Source organism: Amblyraja radiata, chromosome 10 (genome assembly GCF_010909765.2).
Source record: "Amblyraja radiata isolate CabotCenter1 chromosome 10, sAmbRad1.1.pri, whole genome shotgun sequence".
Taxonomy (NCBI): Eukaryota; Metazoa; Chordata; class Chondrichthyes; order Rajiformes; family Rajidae; genus Amblyraja; species Amblyraja radiata.
Window position 1 is genome coordinate 31,283,701 of NC_045965.1, and position 22,146 is coordinate 31,305,846.

Below are 22,146 nucleotides of genomic sequence, written 5' to 3' on the forward strand. Positions count from 1 at the left end.
GCAGCACTCGTTCAGCCTGTGGGAAGACTGAATGATTAAAACTGAAATAAAAAGGGATTTTGCAGTGACTGGACTGTACACGAGTGGTTTTCGAGACCATGGGGGTTGGACAGGCTCTTAAGCAGCTGAAGATGTGTTCATTGTCCATGGAGACCAGGAAGATAATCAGAGCTACAACTCCAGCAGAAGGTTGTTATGAAGCATACTTAAGACCACGAACCACAGACTTAGTAAGCTTCCATTTTGGGAAAAACTGTTTAAAGTTTACTTTAGAGATACAGAGGTGGGTGGAGGGAGGAGGTAGTGGATGGTGGTGTAGATGTGTCATTATTCTCCTTTTTAAAACGAGCATAATGAATTGAAGCCATCCGGAAACGTCATAGCCACTTTATGCTACCCGAAAATATTAAACTGCACATTTATGTCAACTTGTGTCATGAGGCTGTCTCAATTAATTTCCATGCCAGGTTGATTGTCTTAATGAAATAATTCCTCCGTGGGAGGTTTCTACATTAAAATGGTTCGGAATCCTAAGTAATGTACAAACACCCATAGAAAGCGTTGCATCGACTTTAAAAAACCGGTTGACTGACTACTGACCGCAAAGTTAGATTCCGGTAGAAACAAGAAACGACAGGCGCTGGTTTACACAACAGATGCTGGGGTAACTACGCGGCTCAGGGATAAATGACCCTTCTTCCATTGTCGTTTAATCCTATTGGACGTCCTTTATTTTGTTCATCTTGGGAGTTTTTTTTAGTTTTGATTAAAGCTCGGAAACAGGCCCTTCGGACCGCACCGACCAGCGATACACACACACACACACTAGCCAATTAACTGGTACGGCTTTGGAGTGTGGGAGGAAACCGAAGATCTCCGCGAAACCCCACGCAGGTCACAGGGAGATGTAGAAACTCCCGTACAGGCAGCGCCCTTGGTCAGGATTGAACCCAGGTCTCCGGCCGGCGCCGTAAAGCAGCAACTCTACCGCTCTGTCCCAGCTCCTCTATAATCATTCGGTTGCTTTATAAAAGGAAACACCAAAGGGAAACACTGCTCTGCTATAAGATCTTTGCTGCTCAGGTTCTGAGCCAATAGTAATGTAACGGCGGCACCTCCCAGAGATGTTACAGGGTAAGAGCGTCCGCTCTTATGACGTGAGTGGGTTGGCCTATGCCGTCCTGTACCGTCCCACTGAAAGGCAGCAGGTTGCATTCAGCGAGTTGTTGGCCAGAAGCAAAGATCTTAGAGCTGGAAGATCTTTGGCCAGAAGGGAACGGCAAGAATGTTTGCTGGGGACAAGGAACGCGATCTGTTGAGCGGTTTTCAACCCCCTTTTGAACATTTTTCCACCCAGGCTCTTCACGTGGGGCAGGATGCCGAACAGTGGACCTCGATGGCAGTTGTGCCCCCGATTTCCCTGTCAACCACTTTTAAGCAGGTTGCACCAGGGAAGCATGCGGTGAGTGTTTAATGCACGTCAGTGTAGACAGGGTGTAACGTAGAGTGTGTGTCTGATGCGCACGTGGCCTATTTTTCTGCCAATTTCCAGATTTCTGGCTGGAAACCGGTTCTTGTGTTGCACCATCCATGTACACAACACAATTCAGAACATTATACAAGTTTAAATAGCACCTCATTTTACTTGCATAGAAGCTGCCTCACCCGCTGAGTTTCTCCAGCATTTTGTCTACCTTTCATTTTACTTACAACTACGTTTCATCAAAGGTACAAGTGCAAGATTGCCAGAAGGTTAATTTGCACGTTTATATGGCCGCAGTGAAGGCAAATTCAATGTAGGCATTCATTTCGACGGTACTAGATTATAAAAGCAAAATGTGAATTATAAAACGCTGCTGAAGCCACATTTGGAAAACTGAGCAGTTTTGGACTACCATAACCGAGGAGAAAGTTCTGATTTTGAGGAGGTCCAGAGGAGGTTAACGAGAATGATCCCAGTGATGATTGGGTTAACGTATGAGCCGAGTTTGAAGGCTCTGGATCTCTACATGCTGGAGTTTAGAAGAATAAGGGAGAGGAGATCTCATTGAAACCTACTGGATAATGAAAGGCCTAGATAGAGTGGATGTGGAAGGGATGTTTTTAGTAAAGGGCCTGTCCTACTTTCCCGAGTTATTCACAAACTCTCCTGAGTTATTCACGAATTCTCCCGTGTTTTCAAACTCGCAGAATGTTAGTAACATAGAAACATAGAAATTAGGTGCAGGAGTAGGCCATTCGGCCCTTCGAGCCTGCACCGCCATTCAATATGATCATGGCTGATCATCCAACTCAGTATCCCGTACCTGCCTTCTCTCCATACCCTCTGATCCCCTTAGCCACAAGGGCCACATCTAACTCCCTCTTAAATATAGCCAATGAACTGGCCTCGACTACCCTCTGTGGCAGGGAGTTCCAGAGATTCACCACTCTGTGTGTGAAAAAAGTTCTTCTCATCTCGGTTTTAAAGGATTGCCCCCTTATCCTTAAGCTGTGACCCCTTGTCCTGGACTTCCCCAACATCGGGAGCAATCTTCCTGCATCTAGCCTGTCCAACCCCTTAAGAAATTTGTAAGTTTCTATAAGATCCCCTCTCAATCTCCTAAATTCTAGAGAGTATAAACCAAGTCTATCCAGTCTTTCTTCATAAGACAGTCCTGACATCCCAGGAATCAGTCTGGTGAACCTTCTCTGCACTCCCTCTATGGCAATAATGTCCTTCCTCAGATTTGGAGACCAAAACTGTACGCAATACTCCAGGTGTGGTCTCACCAAGACCCTGTACAACTGCAGTAGAACCTCCCTGCTCCTATACTCAAATCCTTTTGCTATGAAAGCTAACATACCATTCGCTTTCTTCACTGCCTGCTGCACCTGCATGCCCACTTTCAATGACTGGTGTACCATGACACCCAGGTCTCGCTGCATCTCCCCTTTTCCTAGTCGGCCACCATTTAGATAATAGTCTGCTTTCTTGTTTTTGCCACCAAAATGGATAACCTCACATTTATCCACATTATACTGCATCTGCCAAACATTTGCCCACTCACCCAGCCTATCCAAGTCACCTTGCAGTCTCCTAGCATCCTCCTCACAGCTAACACTGCCCCCCAGCTTAGTGTCATCCGTAAACTTGGAGATATTGCCTTCAATTCCCTCATCCAGATCATTAATATATATTGTAAATAGCTGGGGTCCCAGCATTGGTCCCAACGTGTCCGTAGGAGGCCGTAGGAATCTGTGGATATATCGTAGCGGCTCGTTATGCCCGCCGTAGGTACTCGGGGCTATTTTTTTACTTGTGGACATTTTTCATCATGCTGAACAAACGTCCCGACTTACCTGATGCTCTGAGTACCTACGGCTGGAGAGTCTACAACCCGAGCGCACAGTCTCAGAATAAAATTGGAAACCTTTTCAAATGGAGATGAGGTGGAATTTCTTTAGCTGGAGGGTGGTGAATCTGAATCTGGAATTATTTGCCGTGGAGGGCGACATTAGGTATTTTTAAAGTGTAGTTTGATAGGTTCTTGATTAGGAAGGGGGTTACAGGGAGAAGGCAGGAGAATGGCTTTGAGAGGAAATAATAGATCAGCTATGAATGAATGGTAGAGTTAACTTGATGGGCTGAATGGCCTAATTCTGCTCCTATGTCTTATGTGGGCTAAAGGGCCTGTTTCTATGCTGTTTGTTGTTTGTTTGAAGTTGTGTTTAATAGTCTGATGGCTGTGGGGAAGCAGCTGTTCCTGAACCTGGATGTTGCAGATTTCAGGCTCCTGTACCTTCTACCTGATGGCAGCGGAGAGATGAGTGTGTGGCCAGGATGGTCTGGGTACTTGATGATGCTGGCAGCCTTCTTGAGGCAGCGATTGCGATAGATCCCCTTGATAGTAGGGAGGTTGGAGCCGATGATGGACTGGGCAGTGTTCACAACTTTCTGCAGCCTTTTCCGCTCCTGGACATTCGGGTTGCCGTACCAAGCCTCGATGCAACCGGTCAGCATACTCTCTACTGTGCACCTGTAGAAGTTCAAGAGAGTCCTCCTTGACACACCTACTCTCCGTAATCTTCTCAGGAAGTAGAGGCGCTGATGTGCTTTCTTTATGATTGCATCAGTGTTCTGGGACCAGGAGAGATCTTCGGAAATATACACGCCAGGAATTTGAAGTTCTTGACCCTTTCCACCATCGACCCGTTGATATAAACGGGACTGTGGGTCCCCATCCTACCTCTTCCGAAGTCCATAATCAGTTCCTTGGTTTTGCTGGTGTTGAGAGCCAGGTTATTGTGCTGGCACCATTTGGTCAATCGGTCGATCTCATTTCTATAATCTGACTCGTCCCCATCAGTGATACATCCCACAACAGTGGTGTCGTCGGCGAACTTGATGATGGAGTTTGCACTATGTCCAGCTACGCAGTCATGAGTATAGAGTGAGCAGGCCCCCTGCTCCCGTGCTGATTGCTATCGAGGATGACACATTTCCAACAATAGTCTGTGAATGAGGAAGCCGAGGATCCAATTGCAGATGGATGCACAGAGACCCAGTTCTGAGAGCTTGGTAACCAGCTTGGAGGGGATGACGGTATTAAATGCCGAGTTGTAGTCATTGAATAACAGCCTGACACACGAGTTTTTGTTATCCAAGTGGTCCAGAGCGGAGTGGAGAGCCAGTGAGATCACATCCATCGTTGATCTGTTGTGGCGGCAAGCGAACTGCAGTGGGTCCAGGTTTTTGTCGAGGTATGAGTTGATTTGCACCATGATCAGCCTCTCAAAGCACTTCATCACCACAGATGTTAGTGCCACTGGTCGATAGTCATTGAGGCACGTCACCTTACTCTTCTTGGGCACCTGTATTATTGATGCCCTTTTAAAGCTGGTGGGAACCTCAGACCTCAGAAGCGAGAGGTTGAAAATGTCCGTAAAAACTCCAGCCAGTTGGTCCGCACAGGTTTTTAAAACACATCCTGGTATACCATCAGGTCCAGGCGTTTTCCGAGGGTTCACCCCTCTGAAGGATCTTCTGATGTTGGTCGGTACACAAAATTGCTGGGGAAACTCAGCAGGTGCAGCAGCATCTATGGAGCGAAGGAAATAGGCGACGTTTCGGGCCGAAACCCTTCTGATGTTGGTCTCTGTGACTATGACCGAAATACCATCACGGCGAATGGGGGCTCGGGAAGGCACATCAGTGTTCTCCCTATAAGAGCACCAGGCATGTTCCGTGAGAATTACTCAGGGTAGGTAGTCAGTCGGCTTTAAAAAAAAATCTTAAACCACACATGCGCAGATTGTACTCTCCGTAAGCTGTCAGTCTACTTTTATGAAGTCTTCAAAAGCCATATCTCTTAATAAAGTACCATATTTCCCGGCAATGAAAACACACCCCCATTCAGAGTCGCTAAATTTTGAAAGAAGGCTGGTGGGACACAGAATTTCTCATGCTCAAAAAAATAAAAATAAAGAAAGCAATTTACCCAAGGCTTCCAAATCTCCTTCATTCTGAATTACTGAATGGGTGGGGGGTGGAGGGTGACGGCAGGTGAAGAGATGGTGGGAAAAACGGGAGCACACCGGGACAAGTTGAATCAGTTGTGATCTTATTGAATGACAATACTTGTTCAAGGGACCAATTGTGGGGAGAGTTCCTTTCACAGCCTGGTCAGGCGTAAAGTTGCGGGGAGGACAGGAGCATTGAGAAGGAAGCGGTCGGGGATCATGCCAGTAACTCACCGCTCCGGGTGCGGAGCCACCGCATTTTGGCCGGGGAGGGAAGTAACAGCGAGCGGCTGCTGGGACCGGACCGCGGACGCCACCTCAGCACCTTCTGCCGGCCCACTCACCTCTGGCAGTGTTCTCCGTCTGAACATCTCTCACCTGCCGCTCGCCGGCTTCGCTCATGTCAGCCGCTTCCCGCAAATCCTTAAATTCCGACAGCCGAGTAACTTCAATTGGTCGCTTGATCACGCTGTTGGAATTTAAGGATTTGCGGGAAGCGGCAGAAGGAGCTGTGGTGGCGGCCGCTTGCTGCCACCCGAGCTGTCCGGTGCCGGCGGCCGCTCGGAGCCACCCAAGCTACTTCTCCCCCGGCCACAATGCGGTGGCACCATGCCTGGAGAGTTGCGGCAAGTGAGTTGCTGGCATGATCCCCGACCTCCTCCTTCTCCCCTCCCCAGCGGCGCTGTCCTTTTACATCCGTTTCCCGTCAGCTGCCAGCAATGAGGGATAGACTTGGCTATCCCTCAGTACAACAATATCGTTCTTGATGTGGCTGTACTGAGGGATAGCCAAGTCTATCTTGGCTAACAACCTTCCAACTTCGGCTTCCAAGACACATGTAAATTTTCCTGCCTTATTTTGGGGTAAAAAATAGCGTCTTCATTGCCGGGAAATACGGTATTTAAAAACATATAGCACCAAGAAATCTACTTACCACATCATTTGTACACAAACTCCATTCTTCTCTCCTTGTTTTTTTCAGATACTCTTAAGATAATGTTAAAGACAATCCATGTTTGAAAAACCCGCCTAGAAACTTGCGCTGCGCATGCGCAGTACTGCAAAGGCAGAATTTCAACTGGCTTCAGTCCCCTGGAAATTGACGGCTTGAAGCATCGCCGATGGCATGTGGGCTGCACAGACCTTCGCGTGTTACATGCACTGCGGATGAAAGGCACGGAGAATTATGCCTACCTAAGAGATCGATCTCTTAGGTAGGCATTATTCTCCCATGCCTTTACTATTTATATTTACTAATTACCATTTTATAATTTTAGTCAGGGTAGGCAGTGCCTACCTTGCCTACCATGACGGCACGTGCCTGAAGAACACTTAGGGAATCTGTGTTCTGTGGAGCGCTGATGTCATTTTATAGCTGTTACTCTTGCAAAAAAACTGCAGAGAGGTGTTACCCTGTTACATTGCGTGTTTGATACAAGAAAGACCAGTTGCTGGAGAAGCATTTATTTAGTTTGAAACAAGCTTCAAAGGATAATGACTAATATTGGTAGTGTTCACTGCATTTGGACTAAAACTGTAGACTAAAGAAACTTGTGATGTTGCTTTTGTTCCTTTTTGAAGGGTATATGCCAGAGGATTATGTTGCTTCATTTGCAAAGGCTTATTTTGTGAATCTATTGTCCAGTTAAAGTGTCTGATTCTGGACTTTTCTACAGGGCTTTGAATATAGCCGCAGTGGAAATCCTACACGGAACTGTTTGGAGAAGGCTGTTGCAGCACTTGATGGAGCAAAATACTGTAAGTCATAGAACTTACTATTTCGATTTATTGTTTTTGCTGCAATGCCTGAAGGGGAGGATATTAATGCATAAAAGAAGGATTTTCCTGCTGCTTTCAAGTCTTTTTTCTGTCAGTGCTAGGTGAAGGGTGACATTGGCCTCATTAGCATGGGTTCTCTTTTTTGCTTGCATCATCTAAAAAAATGTTGTTGTGTATATGTAAAATAAAGCATATGTTTTGGTAACGTATTAAGGGGACTAATGGCAGAAGTATGTTGACGATAAACAATAGGTGCAGGAGTAGGCCATTCGGCCCTTCGAGCCAGCACCACCATTCAATGTGATCATTGCTGATCATCCACAATCAGTACCCCGTTCCTGCCTTCTCATAGGAAGAGGGGGGGAGTGGAAAGCAGAAAAGGGTGTGGAGGAGAAGATGTAACAGGCAGTGGGATAGTATTGAAGCTGGCAGAACTATGGAAGAATGTTGAGTTAGGTGTGATGGCTGGTGAGGTGAAAGACAAAAAGAGACTCCATCATTATTTTGTCTGAGGTTGAGGAGGGGTGAAAGCAAATATGCGGGAAATATGAGATGCAGGTAAGGGCATCGGCGATCAGAGTGGGGGGGGTTCTGCGGCATAAAAATGAAAGGGACACCTCTGATGTCTTGGAGTGGAATTTCCCATCTCGAGAATGGATGAGGCAGAGAAACTGGGAGAAAGGAATGGCATCATTACAAGGCACAGAGGAGGTCTAGTCGGAGGGGAAGTTAGTGGGTTTATAGTAAATGTCCGTGCATAATTTGTCTCCGAAGATGGAGAAAGATCAGTGAGAGTTCTCAGAAATGGATCAAATGAGGGTCAGATTGAAGGGTCAAAATTCCTCACGGGTGAGGAGGCTGCACCAGTGTGGTCATTAATGTAGAATGGTCCACATAGTGAACAAAGCGGCAGGCATAACTAGGACCCATATGAATACTATGTCTTCGATTTGTAAAACGTGGGAGAAGTCAAAAAGGAGATAAGTTGTTGAGGTTAAATTTCTATAACATGGATCCAACTATTTACTCTCTGCTAACATGTTCCTCCACCTGGCCAGTTCTGGAGCAAAATGTTGGCAGAGAGAGCACTTGGTTGGATTCATATTCTCGAAAGAAATAGAGAGCCCTAAGGACCGTTGCTGAAGGGGATTGGAAGTGTATGGGGTCCATGCTGAACATGAAATGTTGAGGGGGTGGGGAATTGGAAGTTGAAATGATAGAGCACATGCAAGATGTCTAGAAATAGTGGACGCATTAGTGATAATTTTTCAAAACGTAACCCCACTTTTTAAGAAGGGAGAGAGAAAATGGGGAATTACAGACCAGTTAGTCTAACATCGGTAGTGGGGAAACTGCTAGAGTCAGTTATTAAAGATGCGATAGCAGCACATTTGGAAAGTGGTGAAATCATTGGACAAAGTCAGCATGGATTTACGAAAGGTAAATCATGTCTGACGAATCTTATAGAATTTTTCGAGGATGTAACTAGTAGAGTGGATAGGGGAGAACCAGTGGATGTGTTGTATCTGGACTTTCAGAAGGCTTTCGACAAGGTCCTATAAGAGATTAGTATACAAACTTAAAGCACACGGTATTGGGGGTTCAGTATTGATGTGGATAGAGAACTGGCTGGCAAACAGGAAGCAAAGAGTAGGAGTAAACGGGTCCTTTTCACAATGGCAGGCAGTGACTAGTGGGGTACCGCAAGGCTCGGTGCTGGGACCCCAGCTATTTACAATATATACTAGACTAAGTGGGACCCGTTGGGTCCCAGCATCACACGGGAGGGCTGGACACCCAACACAATATTCCACCTCTCCACCAATTCCAATATTGCTGGCCAGTGGGGGAGGGGGGGACTTTTTGTTGCGCTAGTATGAGTGTTGGGGGCCGAAGGTACTGATTTCCAGAGGGCTAATATGGAATTTGTGGGCCAAATGGATTTTTGGGCTGGCAGCACAGTCACTGAGGGCTGGCAACTCAGTCACTGAGGCCTGGCAGTACAATCACTCGGACCTGGCAGGCTGGCGGCTGAGAAACTGCCAGAAATTCTGCCCAAAACAGGTGAGACTGTAAGAGAGAAGGGGGAAGAGGGTGGACTGAATGGATTATTGGGCTGGCAGTTCAGTCACTTACAGCTGGTGGGCAGGCAGTTCACTAACTCACGGCTCGTGGGCTGGCAGTGCAGTGACTCACGCCTGGTACAATAGCAGTTCACTCAGTCACCCCACCTACCTTCACCCCCCCCCCCCCCACTCTGCTCCTTGCCATTCCCCTCCCACCCACACATTCAGTGCATCTCCAAACAACCTCCCCCCCCATGCACTCTTAGTGGCTCTCCCACAGAGCAGCCGTTCCTGCCTATTACGTTCTATTGTGAAGAAGAACACACGGCATTAAAAGTGCAAAAAGGTGTTATTAAAGTTTAAAATGTGAATGACTCTTAAAATATAAGAACAATTTAAATTTTAAAGATGAGATTTATTAAGTTTTTACTTGTTGTGTCTTGTTGAGTCTTGTTGTGTTCTGCTGCTCGCTGCCTCTTGATGACTATTTCCTGTTGATAAAAAGAGCCAATTTTAATATAGAGAAAGTCAGCGGTCAAATTTTAAGAAGGAAAATCTGAGAATATCTCAGAAGTCATCATTCAATGAAGCACGCTATTAATGACAACATTCTTGATCGATGTTCCATCCTTCAAGAAACCTTTGACATTTCCCTTCATATTTCTGTTGAGCTAGTATGTTGGGCCAAAGGTACTGGTTTCCAGAGGGCTAGTAAGGAGTTTGTGGGCGGAATGGAATTTTGGGCTGGCAGCTCAGTCACTGAGGGCTGGCAGCTCAGTCACTGAGGCCTGTACTGGCAGGGGGGCACCAAAATGCTTAGTGTTGCTGACGACATCTGGAAGAGTTCTGTCCACAACTTCAAGGCATTCTCTCCTAATCATTGGACATTCATCCCAAACAATGACTTTCACTTGCCTCGTGAAATGTGCCGTCTTAGAGTTCTTCTCGATGTTGCACAATGTATGCTCGGCCACTTGGATGGGTATCTTGAATCGAGAATGTGTAGTTCTTCCACCAGGCAGAAATGTAGCTGCTATCCTAGAGGATACTACAGCAATAGCCACATCACCTTGACCTCTAACATTTCCTGACATGATGTTGAAAAAGCAGCCTAAAGACAATTTCAGTTGTTAATGAACACAGAAGATTTTGTGCAAAACATTTTTTTGAGGTGGGGGCTGTCAGGGTGGGGTGGGGTTGGTAAACATTGTACAGCCAAGGGAGGGGCACAGCTTCAGGTGGGGTTTCTCGTCAGCTGATGAGAAATGGGGGGCGGGGGCTCATGCAGGGGATGAGGGCGGCTTCAGTAGGGGGTGCATCCTATAGCCAGGCAGATGTGTGGCATGTCAGTGGAGGAGAGGGGGCAGTGAGCGATTTACTCATGACCTGTGGACTCACTCACTGCCTTGGGATTAACTCATGCCCTTTAGACTGACTGACTCTCACGGCTTGTGGACTGACTGATGCCCGACTTCTGGAGTCACGTCCGACTTTTGTAAACTGAAAACGGTAACATCTACATTGAGGAACAGCTTCTTCCTGACAGCCATCATGCTATTAAACTTAACAAATAAGCTCTGAACTACGAAATACTATATTATTTCACACACACATATATATTCACACGCACTCACACACATATGCGCACTCACTCATACACACATTTATTCACACACACACACACATTCAATCACACACACACATATTCACTCCCACACTTATTCAGACACACACACGTACACACACACATATTCACACACACATATTCACACGCATATTCACACACACACACACACGCACACATATTCACACGCACACACATATTCACACAAACACACACATATTCACATGCACACACATATTCACACACACACACACAGACTCATTCACGTACACACAAACTCAATGACACACACATTCACACAAAGACCCACACACCCATAGACTCATACACACACGCACACACAGACTCAATCACACACACATACACAGACTCATCCCCCACCTCAAGTTTGACTCTTCCTTCGGGGGGGATGCGACCTTTCCTGCCGTATCCCCCGTCTCCATGTCCGTCTGCGCTGAGGCCTATCGCGGAGCTGGCGGCCTCCAACTGCGACCGACCTCAAGGCTGCGGAGGCAGAGCCAGGACTTACCAACGAGGCTGGCCGACTTCGGGGCTGTGGTTGCGGTGCGACCCGACTTTGGAGGCTCGGCCGCAGGCCAGTGGACAACAACATCGGGAGCTCGAGTTCTGTTTTCCGGAGCTCCCGCAATTACAGCTGCGTCCGCTGGACTGGAGGACGGCAGCTTCGGCAGCTTCGACCGCCCTGGGCCGCGGAGTTTGAACCGGCCCGTTTGCGGAGCACGGATTCAGCCGCGGGATTTACGTACCATCACCCGGCGGGGTCACAACATCGGAGGCTTGGATTACTTCAGCGCAGAGGGAGAGCAAGGAGGGAAGACACAATTACTTTGGGACTTTAAACTGTGCTGAGTGTTTGTTATTTATTCTATGTTATGGCTGCAGGCTAAACCATTTCGTTGCACTGAAAAGTGCAATGACAATAAATTGAATCAAATCAAATCAAGACACTGCCCTATGGGTGGTAAATGTCGTGCAGCCAAGGGCAGCTTCAGGCAGGGGTTGTCGTGAACTGATGAGAAGGGGGTGGGGTGTCCTCATGCAGGGGAGGTGGAGGGCTTCAGTAGGGGGTGCATCCTATAGCCAGGCGGAGGGCAGCGTCTTGAGATGGGGGATGTCAGTGGAGGAGGGGGGCAGTGAGCGATTTACTCATGACCTGTGGACTCACTCACTGCCTTGGGATTAACTCGTGGCCTTTGGACTGACTGACTCTCACGGCTTGTGGACTGACTGATGCCCGACTTCTGGAGTCACATCCAACTTATGTAAACTGAAAACTGTAACATATACATAGAGGAACAGCTTCTTCCTGACAGCCGCCACGCTATTAAACATAACAAATAAGCTCTGAACTACAAAACACTATATTATTTCTCACACACACATATTCCACATACACGCACATATATATTCACACACACACACATATATTCACACACACACACACATATAGGAGGAGGAGCCATCTTGGAGGAACGGCTGCTAACCAGCAGCCGTCCGTTAAACTCGCTTTTTAAAAAAAGTTTTTAGTTAGTCCTGTCTCGTCTGTTTGGAGAAATTGACTTTTTAATATGGGGGGTAGGGGGTAATTTTATTTCTAGGTCCCTACCTGGTCGGTGAGGCAGCTTTTTCTCCGGTCTGCCCGTCGACCCGTCCTCGTGGCCTACCAGTGGGCTTGGAGCGCCGTTTCCTGGCGGGGACTGCCCAGCACCTCGGCCTCGGTCGCGGCACAGCGCTGGAGCGCTATCGCGGAGCGGAGCGGGCGATGCCTTGCCTGGGTTGCCGCGCTGGATCGACGCGCTGGAGCTCTGGTGAGCAGAGACCGCCGTGTTCAACACCTCCGGGCTGCGGGTCTGCGGAGCGGGCGGCGCCGTTTTCAACATCGGGAGCCTGGGAGCTCCAAACCGGCGCGGCCTTGTCAGCTTCGGAAGCCGCGGTCTCCAGCTAGATAGCGGCCGTTCCAGGTGGCCCAGCCGCTGAGAGGACTCTCCCGACAACGGGGCAAGACCACCCGGTGAGAACGGCCATGAACATCGGGCCTCCGTAGAGGCAATTGCGGTGGCCTCAATAGGCCTGACTATGGGGTGAACTTGGGATAGGGACTGGACATTGTGCCTTCCCCCACAGTGGTGTCCATTGTGGGGGGATGATTTTTGTCTGTAAGGTAATCCTGTTAGTCTTTGTCCAAGATGGCTGCCGTGAAGGAAGAGTGGACGCTGGCGCGCTTTAGCTGCTGCTGCTCTCTCTTCACATTGTGTTTTTGATTTTTGTTTTTGGACTGAATTCTGTTTTTAATTTGTGTTTCTGTGATGACTTTATTATTTATTTTATTCTGATTATATGTTTATATTTCCTGTTAACCTATGTAAGGTGTCCTTGAGATGTCTGAAAGGCGCCCAATAAATAAAATTTATTATTATTATTATTATATACACACGCACATATTCACACACACATTCACACACATATATTCACACACACACACACACACATATTCACACACACACACACACACATTCACATATATTCACGCACACACACACACATTCACACACACACACACATTCACATATATTCACACACTCTCACACACACACATTCACACACACACACACACACACACACACACACACACATATATTCACACACACACACACAATTGCAGCTTTTGCTGAAACACAATTGCCTCTGTGGCTGCAACAAACAAACACTTACCAGTTCTGTACAATTTTTCAACACCTCGTGCACTCTGCGGGCAGCGCCATCTCGCCTCCGACCGGAAATGACGTCATCGCTGCCATCTCGCCTCCGACCGGAAATGACGTCATCGCCACGATCTTGCCTCCGACCGGAAATGACGGCATCGCCGCTGGGTTACCGATCACCGGAAATGACGTCATCGCCGTCGGCTTACCGATCGCCGGAAATGACGTCATCGCCGCCATCTTGCAACCGCCAAAATCACAAAATGAGCGCCAATTTTAAATTTAAACACAGTTCTGGTCCAAATATAAAGCTTTATTCGTGCATTACTCGCCTGAAAACGTTGCAACAAATGCATTTCAATTTACATGAACATTTCAAAGACATCATGCTTTAGTTACCTGAAAACGGGTGCAACCATTTTAAAACCCAAGAGAAACAAATTTGCAAACGCTTTATAACAATAACAAATGGTTTTTATTTTTAATACACATTTCAAACACAATATAGATAGACAAATATACAAATGCATTTCATGTTCAATACACATTTCAAACACAATATAGATAGACAAATATACAAATGCTTTTCATGTTCAATACACATTTCAAACACAATATAGAGAGACAAATTTACAAACTCTTTCCAACAAAATGCCAAGAAACTTCAGACCATGGTGAATGGTGAACACCATACATATCAATTGGCTGAAAAAGCATATGCACGTGCGTGCGCTTAGGCCCGGGTGGGATCAGATCACAGCCATTTTAACTGCATCGCCTCGACGAGCCGTGCCTAGTTTGGGTAAGTGGGGCCGGGGAATATTGCGTTGCGGGAGGGAGAGTCTGTTTTTTATCGGGGGGTGTCCAATCTGGCCCGCGGGATGATTTGGAAAAAAAAGGGGTGCCCGCTTCTCCAGGCCCGCGGTGTCAGCCCGCCTGTTCCATTTCCACCATTCGCGGCATCGGAGCCTCGCCTGGCGTCCGGGGAGGCCATTCTCCCGTCGGCGGGCGGGAGCGGGAACGTCTGAATCTGAGCCCAGTCCTGGCAGCAGCCATGACCCGACACCAAGTGCCGCCTAGGTCGCGTCCACGCCTTTCCCCCCCCTCCCACCGGGCCCCTCGCCTCCTCTCCCCCCTCCGGGCCCACGCGCCCCGCCCCCCCCCCCCCCCCGCCGCGGGCCTTCTAACACTGCGAGGGAGAGTGAGGGGGGAATGAGAGAGAGAGAGAGAGAGAGTGGGAACGTTAGAGGTGGAGGGGGAGAGAGAGGGGGGGGGGGGGAGCTTGGGATTTCTCGGGCCTGACTTGCTCGTTCTTCACCCGCAATTACATTGTGTTTGGGAATTCACAATGTGATTTATGATCTTGTTTATGAGTCTTCAAGGAACTAGAATTTGTTATAATAATATGACAGTAAAATAGGTCAGTTTGAAAGCGATCATCGGAATGTAAATGCACCATTTAGATTGACTTAAATTTTCATGATGGAAATTGAAGTTGAACTAAATGTTGTACTCACATCACTATTCCATGTTGAAATTGATGTGATGTGAAATTGTTAGGTCAGGAGGACCATTAAAGGTGCACCGCTCGCACTAACACAGTCTAACAGCAACAGGCAATCAAATCAACACACAAAACATTTTCTAAAGTAGGCAAAAATGCTGGAGAAACTCAGCGGGTGAGGCAGCATCTATGGAGCGAAGGAATGGTTGACGTTTCAGGTCTGAAGAAGGGTCTTGACCCAAAACGTCACCCATTCCTTCGCTCAATTGATGCTGCCTCACCCGCTGAGTTTCTCCAGCATTTTTGTCTACCTTCGATTGTTCCAGCATGTGCAGTTCATTCTTAATCATTTTCTAAAAAAAGGTTTTCTTTACTGCAAATACTTGCAGTATTTTATTTGCAGTTTTTGCATGCTCCTTTATAACATTTTACATACCATTTTACAACAGTACTTGATTATTAAAACAAGGTCAACTTCGATTCTTGATTTAAAAAAACGTATACAACAATGACCCCAATCATCGCATTTCACCCACTCATTACTCTTGACTCAACCAAAATTATTTCTTAAATATTGGTCATAAATTTGGTGCAAAAATGCTCCAAAATAAGGCTCAGAATGGACCAGAGAGCATCTAAAACCCCGGAGCTTCCAGGACCCTTAAGTAGGGGTAAGAGGAGGTAGAAACATTGAGCCTGCAGAGCAGTCCTTAGTTTAGACATAAAGTATGGAAACCGGCCGTTCGGTCCACCAAGTCCACGTTGTCCATCAATCACCTGTTCATACTAGTTCTATCTTATCCACTCCTTACATGCTTGTCGAAATTTTATGGAGGCCAATTAACCTACAAATCCACATGTCCTTGGGATATGGGAGGAAATCACAGCACCCAGAGGAAACTCATGTGGTCACAGGGAGAACGTGCAAACTCCAGGTACAGCACCCAAGGTTAGGATCGAACTTGGCGCTCTGGCGCTGTGAAACACAGGCTCTACCAGCTGCATCAATGTGCCCAGTCCCATTTGTGAATCTTGGTAGGATGGGGTTGACCAACTGAAGGGGATCTCACTTTGGTGGTGGGGTCATGGTCAAGTAGTAGATATGAGAGGGACAAGACACTGGCAGGTGCTGGAATCTTGAGCAAAAATCAGGAGAAAAGGTCAGTGAGGGAAATGGACAGACAACAATGTTGAGAAACTATATTCTGCAGTGTGGTATTTTTCTCTTCACTCTTAACTGCTGTACTTGTATTTGCCTTGATTGCATTCATGCATAGTATTTTCTGATTTAATGGGGTAGCACACAAACAAAAGATTTTTACTGTACATCAGTGCACATAGCAATAAGAATAAATCTAATCTTGTGATGAAGTGGTGTCTTACAGTAAGTCTTGAATTGAATATTGATCTAGCTCAGATTAACTCCTCATATAGTGCAGGCATTAAATCCAAGACATTCCTGATTTGTCGAATTAATTGGCTTGCACCAATATTTTCTTAAACAGCACACTAAGAAAATTGCCCACCATGGAACATAAACCAATACAACAGAGGAACAGGCCCCTCGACCCACAATGTTTGTGCCGAACATGCTAAGTTAAACTGATTTTGTCAGTCTGTTCGTGATCCATACCCCTGAGCTTCCATGTGCCTATCTAAAAACCATTAACGCCACGATTGTATCTGCCTCCACGAGCGCCCCTGGCAGTGCGTTCCTGGCCTCCTCCCCCTTTGTGTAATCATTTTTTTAAAACTTGCACTGCGCATTTCCAATAAACTTTCCCCTCTCACCTTATCATATTATGCATTCGGTGAAAATAAAAAAAATTGCAGGTCTCTGAGTTTATGCATTATGCAGATGAGGCCCGACCTCTTGATCACATCCAGCATTTTCGGTTCCATTTTAGTTGGTATATTGATATTTGAGCTTTATATCCATCTGTCTACAGGCATGGCATTTGCATCTGGTTTGGCAACTACGATGACTATTGCCCACCTGTTGAAGTCCGGTGATGGCATTATTTGCATGAATGACGTATATGGAGGTAAATTTTGTATTTCTGCATTGGTTCAGATTTGTGTAAGAAAATCAGATTAAACTAATTTTGCATGTCAGAAATGGATGGACAATCAGCAAAAATGCAAGCGTGGACTTACTTGCTGGTGTCCCAATTTGATCATCCAACTGCAATGCCAAAAACATCTGTCCAATGATAATGGGGTTGCTCCTGTGATTAAATATACAGATCAGATATGTTGACAAGACTAGAACCTTACTTTTTTCTTAATGGGAAGAGCAAATGTGCTTTCCTGCCAGTTTGAAGCAAACAATAGTTAATTTGTTTTGCGGAACGTGTGGAAAGCAGAGACCCCCAAGTGCTCCACACGTGGTGTAAAACAGCTGCATGAAGCCTTCATTGCACATGTATGTGGTTTTTTATTGTTGTCCTTATGGTGTGCTGGAAACCACGATGTCTCTGCATTACCTTTAGCAGAAGAAAGGATAGTAAGATCTTGTTCTAATTATAAAACCTAGTATGATTCTATGTTTCTTGCGATCTGACTAATGTTGTATTTTAGGTACCAACAGATACTTTCGCAGTGTTGGATCTGAAATGGGTTTGCAAACCTGTTTCATTGACTGCACGTCATTGAAGTGCCTGAGGGAAGCAATTAAACCAAACACCAAGGTAGATTTGTGAAAGTAGAAAATATGTAACCTGTTTATCTGCTTCTTTCCACTCTGATTATCTGTTTCAGCCACACAAGTTAATGATTACAATAAAAATCTCTTACCTTGTGCAATTTTTCTTTAAGTACAATGTTCAAAATGTGGAGTGCTGCAATGTCTAAAATAAATATTGTTGATGCCTAGGAATTATATTTGGACCTAGCTACCAAGATCATGTGATTAGATTAGTTTATTTGGATAAATACACCACAATAGAATGAAATTCCTTCTTTACATGAAGCTCATAGAGAAAATAGTAAATACAGTAATGATAAATTACACAATACAACAAAGGTACAAAACAACAAAATGTTATAAGATTGAAGCGCAAAAGAATATTAAAACACAATAACAGAATAACTGAATGAGGTAAAATTAAGAGTAAGAGTACAGCTAGCACCACCAAGTTGTAGAATAAAGTTTAAAATGTTGTGTATGTAGTGTCATTTTGGAATAAGTGGAATTGTAGAATGCATTGCTGGGACTATTTAAACAACATAATATGTACAGTAAAGAACAATAGAATAAAATTGGCTTGTTAACAAAATAGAATGGCATATTTTATTTCCCAATAAAACAAAGCTGAGTTTCAGTGAAAACATTTCCATGCTTGTAGTCTCAAAAAGAACAAAATGAGGGAGACATGAGTATGGACACATCTTTAGGCGGTGAGGGGTTAGGCATAGAGTATAAGAGTACATAAATGGATTGGTTTATTTTTTGGAAATTAGAAGAAAATGAAAATGGGATATATATAGGTTTTCAGTATTAGGCACACAAACAGGGCTTTTCATTGTTATGATTTTTGTTTGTGGATGTCGTATGACCAGATATGGAACAGTAAGTTCAGACTTTTCCAGTTTAAGAAATGTTTGCAAAAAATAATGCCATTTTGATTTTTGAACCATATTGAATGCTAAAATCATTTTAAACAATTTAATGAATACTATAATTTTTTTTTCAGATAACTCATTAGATTGAATTGTTTGCCTGGGTTGATTATCAGAATTAACCTCAGTTTCATTCCCCGATTATTGTTTTGTAGTATTCAGGGACAAGGCTGTAAAACTGCTTTGCAAATTAAAAACAAATCACCCTGACTGAGCACCAGTGAACATGCTTGGTCAAGAGATAATTAACACTAAGAGCTCTTATTGTGGAGGTATAATGGGGTAAATGTTTTGCCAGTACTCTCTGGACACATTGTGTGGTCTGTTGCAAGACTCTGAAGAAAATAAACTTGGTGGTTGGGGATTTTTTTTAGGATTATGTGTTTTAATAACAGACAGCAAGTATGGAAATTCCAACCACAAAAAAACATTGTCACCTTTGTGGTTTTCCATTTCAAGATACTGAAGAGTCAGAATTGAATAACCAACATTAGTGTCCTTATTACAATTGAAGAATAACTCATGACCAACTGCTGTAGCACCTAACCTTTTATCTAAAAATTATCAACTGAAGTGCTGTACCTTTTGGTAATGTTGCCAGCACTATCACTTAGACTAGGCAGTGTTAACAAAAAGCAGCCTTTATTGAAGGCAGCTATGTTGAACAAAACAAAACTATTGGGTGGCACAGTGGCACAATGGTAGAGTAGCTGTCTTACAGTGCCAGAGACCCGGGTCTGATCCTGACTGCGGGTGCTGTCTATGCAGAGTTTGCCCATTCTCCCCATGACTGTGGGTTTTCGCTGGTTTCCTCCCACTTTCGTGCAGGTTTGTAGGTTAATTGGCTTTCATGAGCTTGCTGTTCATCGTGGACTCTGGGCTGAAGGGCCTGTTTCCATGCTGTATCTCTAAAATGACAATAAATAGTACAATACATTTAGGGAAAATAGTATAAAAATGCCTCAATTACCCCCCCCCCCCCCCACAGAGCTCTTTTAATTTGTTTTGCACATGTTTTTTTTATTGCCCTAAATTGTTAAAATAAAAAAAGCACAGAGAAAGCTGTGTGCTCGGTGTACCAAGCCTGAGACCAGATTTGAAAGGACAAAGGTTGGAAATGGAAAAGGAGATGAAGGTACAATTCTGAGAATAAATTTCACTACATGTTCTTTCATTAGTGGAAAATAATTTTAAAGTAAAAATGGCGTTACGGACCATGGCTGTTCCACCAGAGTTGCCATTGATAAAAACATTGGCTATTTCCTTTTTTATTTCTCCTTCCTCCATAAAGCTAGTAGAAGAACCCAATAGTGGAATTCCTTCCTCTAATCTGTTATGGTTCATTTCATAGCTTGTCTGGATTGAGACTCCGACTAACCCAATGATGAATATTACTGACATCAAAGCTTGTGCAGAGTTGGTACACAAGCGCGGAGACATCATTATGGTGGTGGACAACACCTTCATGTCACCTTATTTCCAGGTAATAGTGTGATCAATAAATATGCAGGATACAAATTATCCAAATTTCTAAATATTCTTTCAAATTTATAGCGTGAGTTCATTTTTCCACTCAGACGAACTTTGTTGAACCATGTTACTGAAGTGATGTGTCCTGAATCTAATTACACATGAATATTCTCTGCTCTCTAACCCATGAAGTTCATATTTTTTTGCTTTGCAAAAATAACCGCGCCTGTATACCCATGCATTCCAGGAAATATTCAGTTAAAAAAAGTCAACACATTTTAAACTCGACAACTTTAGTTCATTTAACTAATGTTTATTGAATTAAATAACATTCACGTTATTTTGAGATAAGGATATTGTTTTGGTGTTGCATATGTTCAAAGCTCTGGATGAGATCAATATCACACCCTGAATCCTCTTCCTTTGTCCAGGAGCTTCTTTTGATCCAATTCCTTCTTTCTTCTAGAACATTTTGTGATTACAATGTTTTAGCTTTTTGTTTTCCTTCCCCAATCCAATTCATACATGGTAATATTGAATTTTATTTGCCATTTCTAAGTCCACCCAATCTCTACCATTGTACTTTTTTTTGCCTCCGTATCCTACTGATATATTAATGCATAGCATGCACCAATGCTCTTCAACAAATGTAGACCCCAAAGCATATAGCTGCAGGATGATCAAACACTCAGACCAATGACCTAGTTTGAAATATATGATTAATCCTCAGGGTACTCTGTCCAGGGACCTTTTAATTTTTCAGAAAGTTTTCTTGCTCTCCTTTCTTATGCTTTCCCCCCACTGTATCTCACCCCATCTTTTCGCTGAAGGACCAACATTGTGATCAGTAATAGCTACATTCACTTGCTGGTGTCTTAAAGTTTTTCTTTGTACGATTCAAAATTGAATGTCAAATTTCTCAACAGTCAAATCACCCAGTTAAAAAATTTTTCATGATCCAAGCATAAAACGAATAGTTAATCTAGCTTTGCTATTTAATAATTTTATTTGCATTCCACCAGAAATAACAAATAGAAGCAGGAGTAGGGCATTTGGCTGATCTGCCTTTCTCTGCCATTTAATGAAATTGTGATTAATACTTTGAAATGTATTGGAAGGCTGTGTTTAATGTTTTATCTTATTTGATGGTTTAGTTAAAATATGTTTATTTTGATGATATTTCTCCTTCCTGCAGCGTCCTTTGGCCCTTGGTGCTGATATTTGCATGCATTCTGCAACAAAGTATATGAATGGTAAGAGAATTTGGATTTTAAAGCATCGTGTTTGCATTTTGATGTTGTGGACTGGTGTCTGTAGAAAGATGAAATTCTGCTGTAACATAATGATGATTGGTTTGATGTTTGTGATTCGTGCAAATGGTAACTAACATTAGAAGTGCTAAAATGTCAGACGTTTTTTGATTCCCACTGCCATTATTTTAAATTGTCTATCTGCAGTGCATTATGAACATTGGAACTGTCATTATGATGGATTAAGACCTCATTTCTGGACAGTTCATTTAGCAATTTTATCACGAGCTTGTTTTAGTTTTTTATTAGCCCTGCCTTTCAAATCTTCATTGATTCTCTGTAACAATCTATTCTTAACTCTGGCCCTTTATTTCCATTTGATAATTCTTCGTTCCTTATGACTTTTTTAAAGATATATTTTCTTTTTGTAGGGTGGGGGGGGGGGGGAGGATACCTGAAATTTCACAAAGTAGGAGTAAGCGGTTCAGTCTTTTTCCCTGTGTAATCATTCGGTATTATTGGTGCCACCTTCTTGCACTAATATTATAACCCCTTGATTTCCTTTATTCAGAGGAATGTATAGATATTCTGAATTGAATATGCGCAG

General features: G+C 44.4%; 1 protein-coding gene across 1 annotated transcript in view; it reads left to right on the forward strand.

Moving 5' to 3' along the window:
• The first annotated feature begins 1,173 nt into the window (after nt 1-1,173).
• Nucleotides 1,174-22,146, forward strand: part of cth (cystathionine gamma-lyase) — a 40,746-nt gene continuing 19,773 nt past the window's right edge. Inside the window, exons 1-6 of the mRNA XM_033028490.1 lie at nt 1,174-1,462; nt 7,179-7,260; nt 17,148-17,243; nt 17,779-17,888; nt 20,171-20,302; nt 21,485-21,542. Coding sequence (XP_032884381.1) covers nt 1,286-1,462; nt 7,179-7,260; nt 17,148-17,243; nt 17,779-17,888; nt 20,171-20,302; nt 21,485-21,542 — 655 coding nt within the window. The 5' untranslated portion in view covers nt 1,174-1,285. The remainder of the gene's footprint in view (nt 1,463-7,178; nt 7,261-17,147; nt 17,244-17,778; nt 17,889-20,170; nt 20,303-21,484; nt 21,543-22,146) is intronic.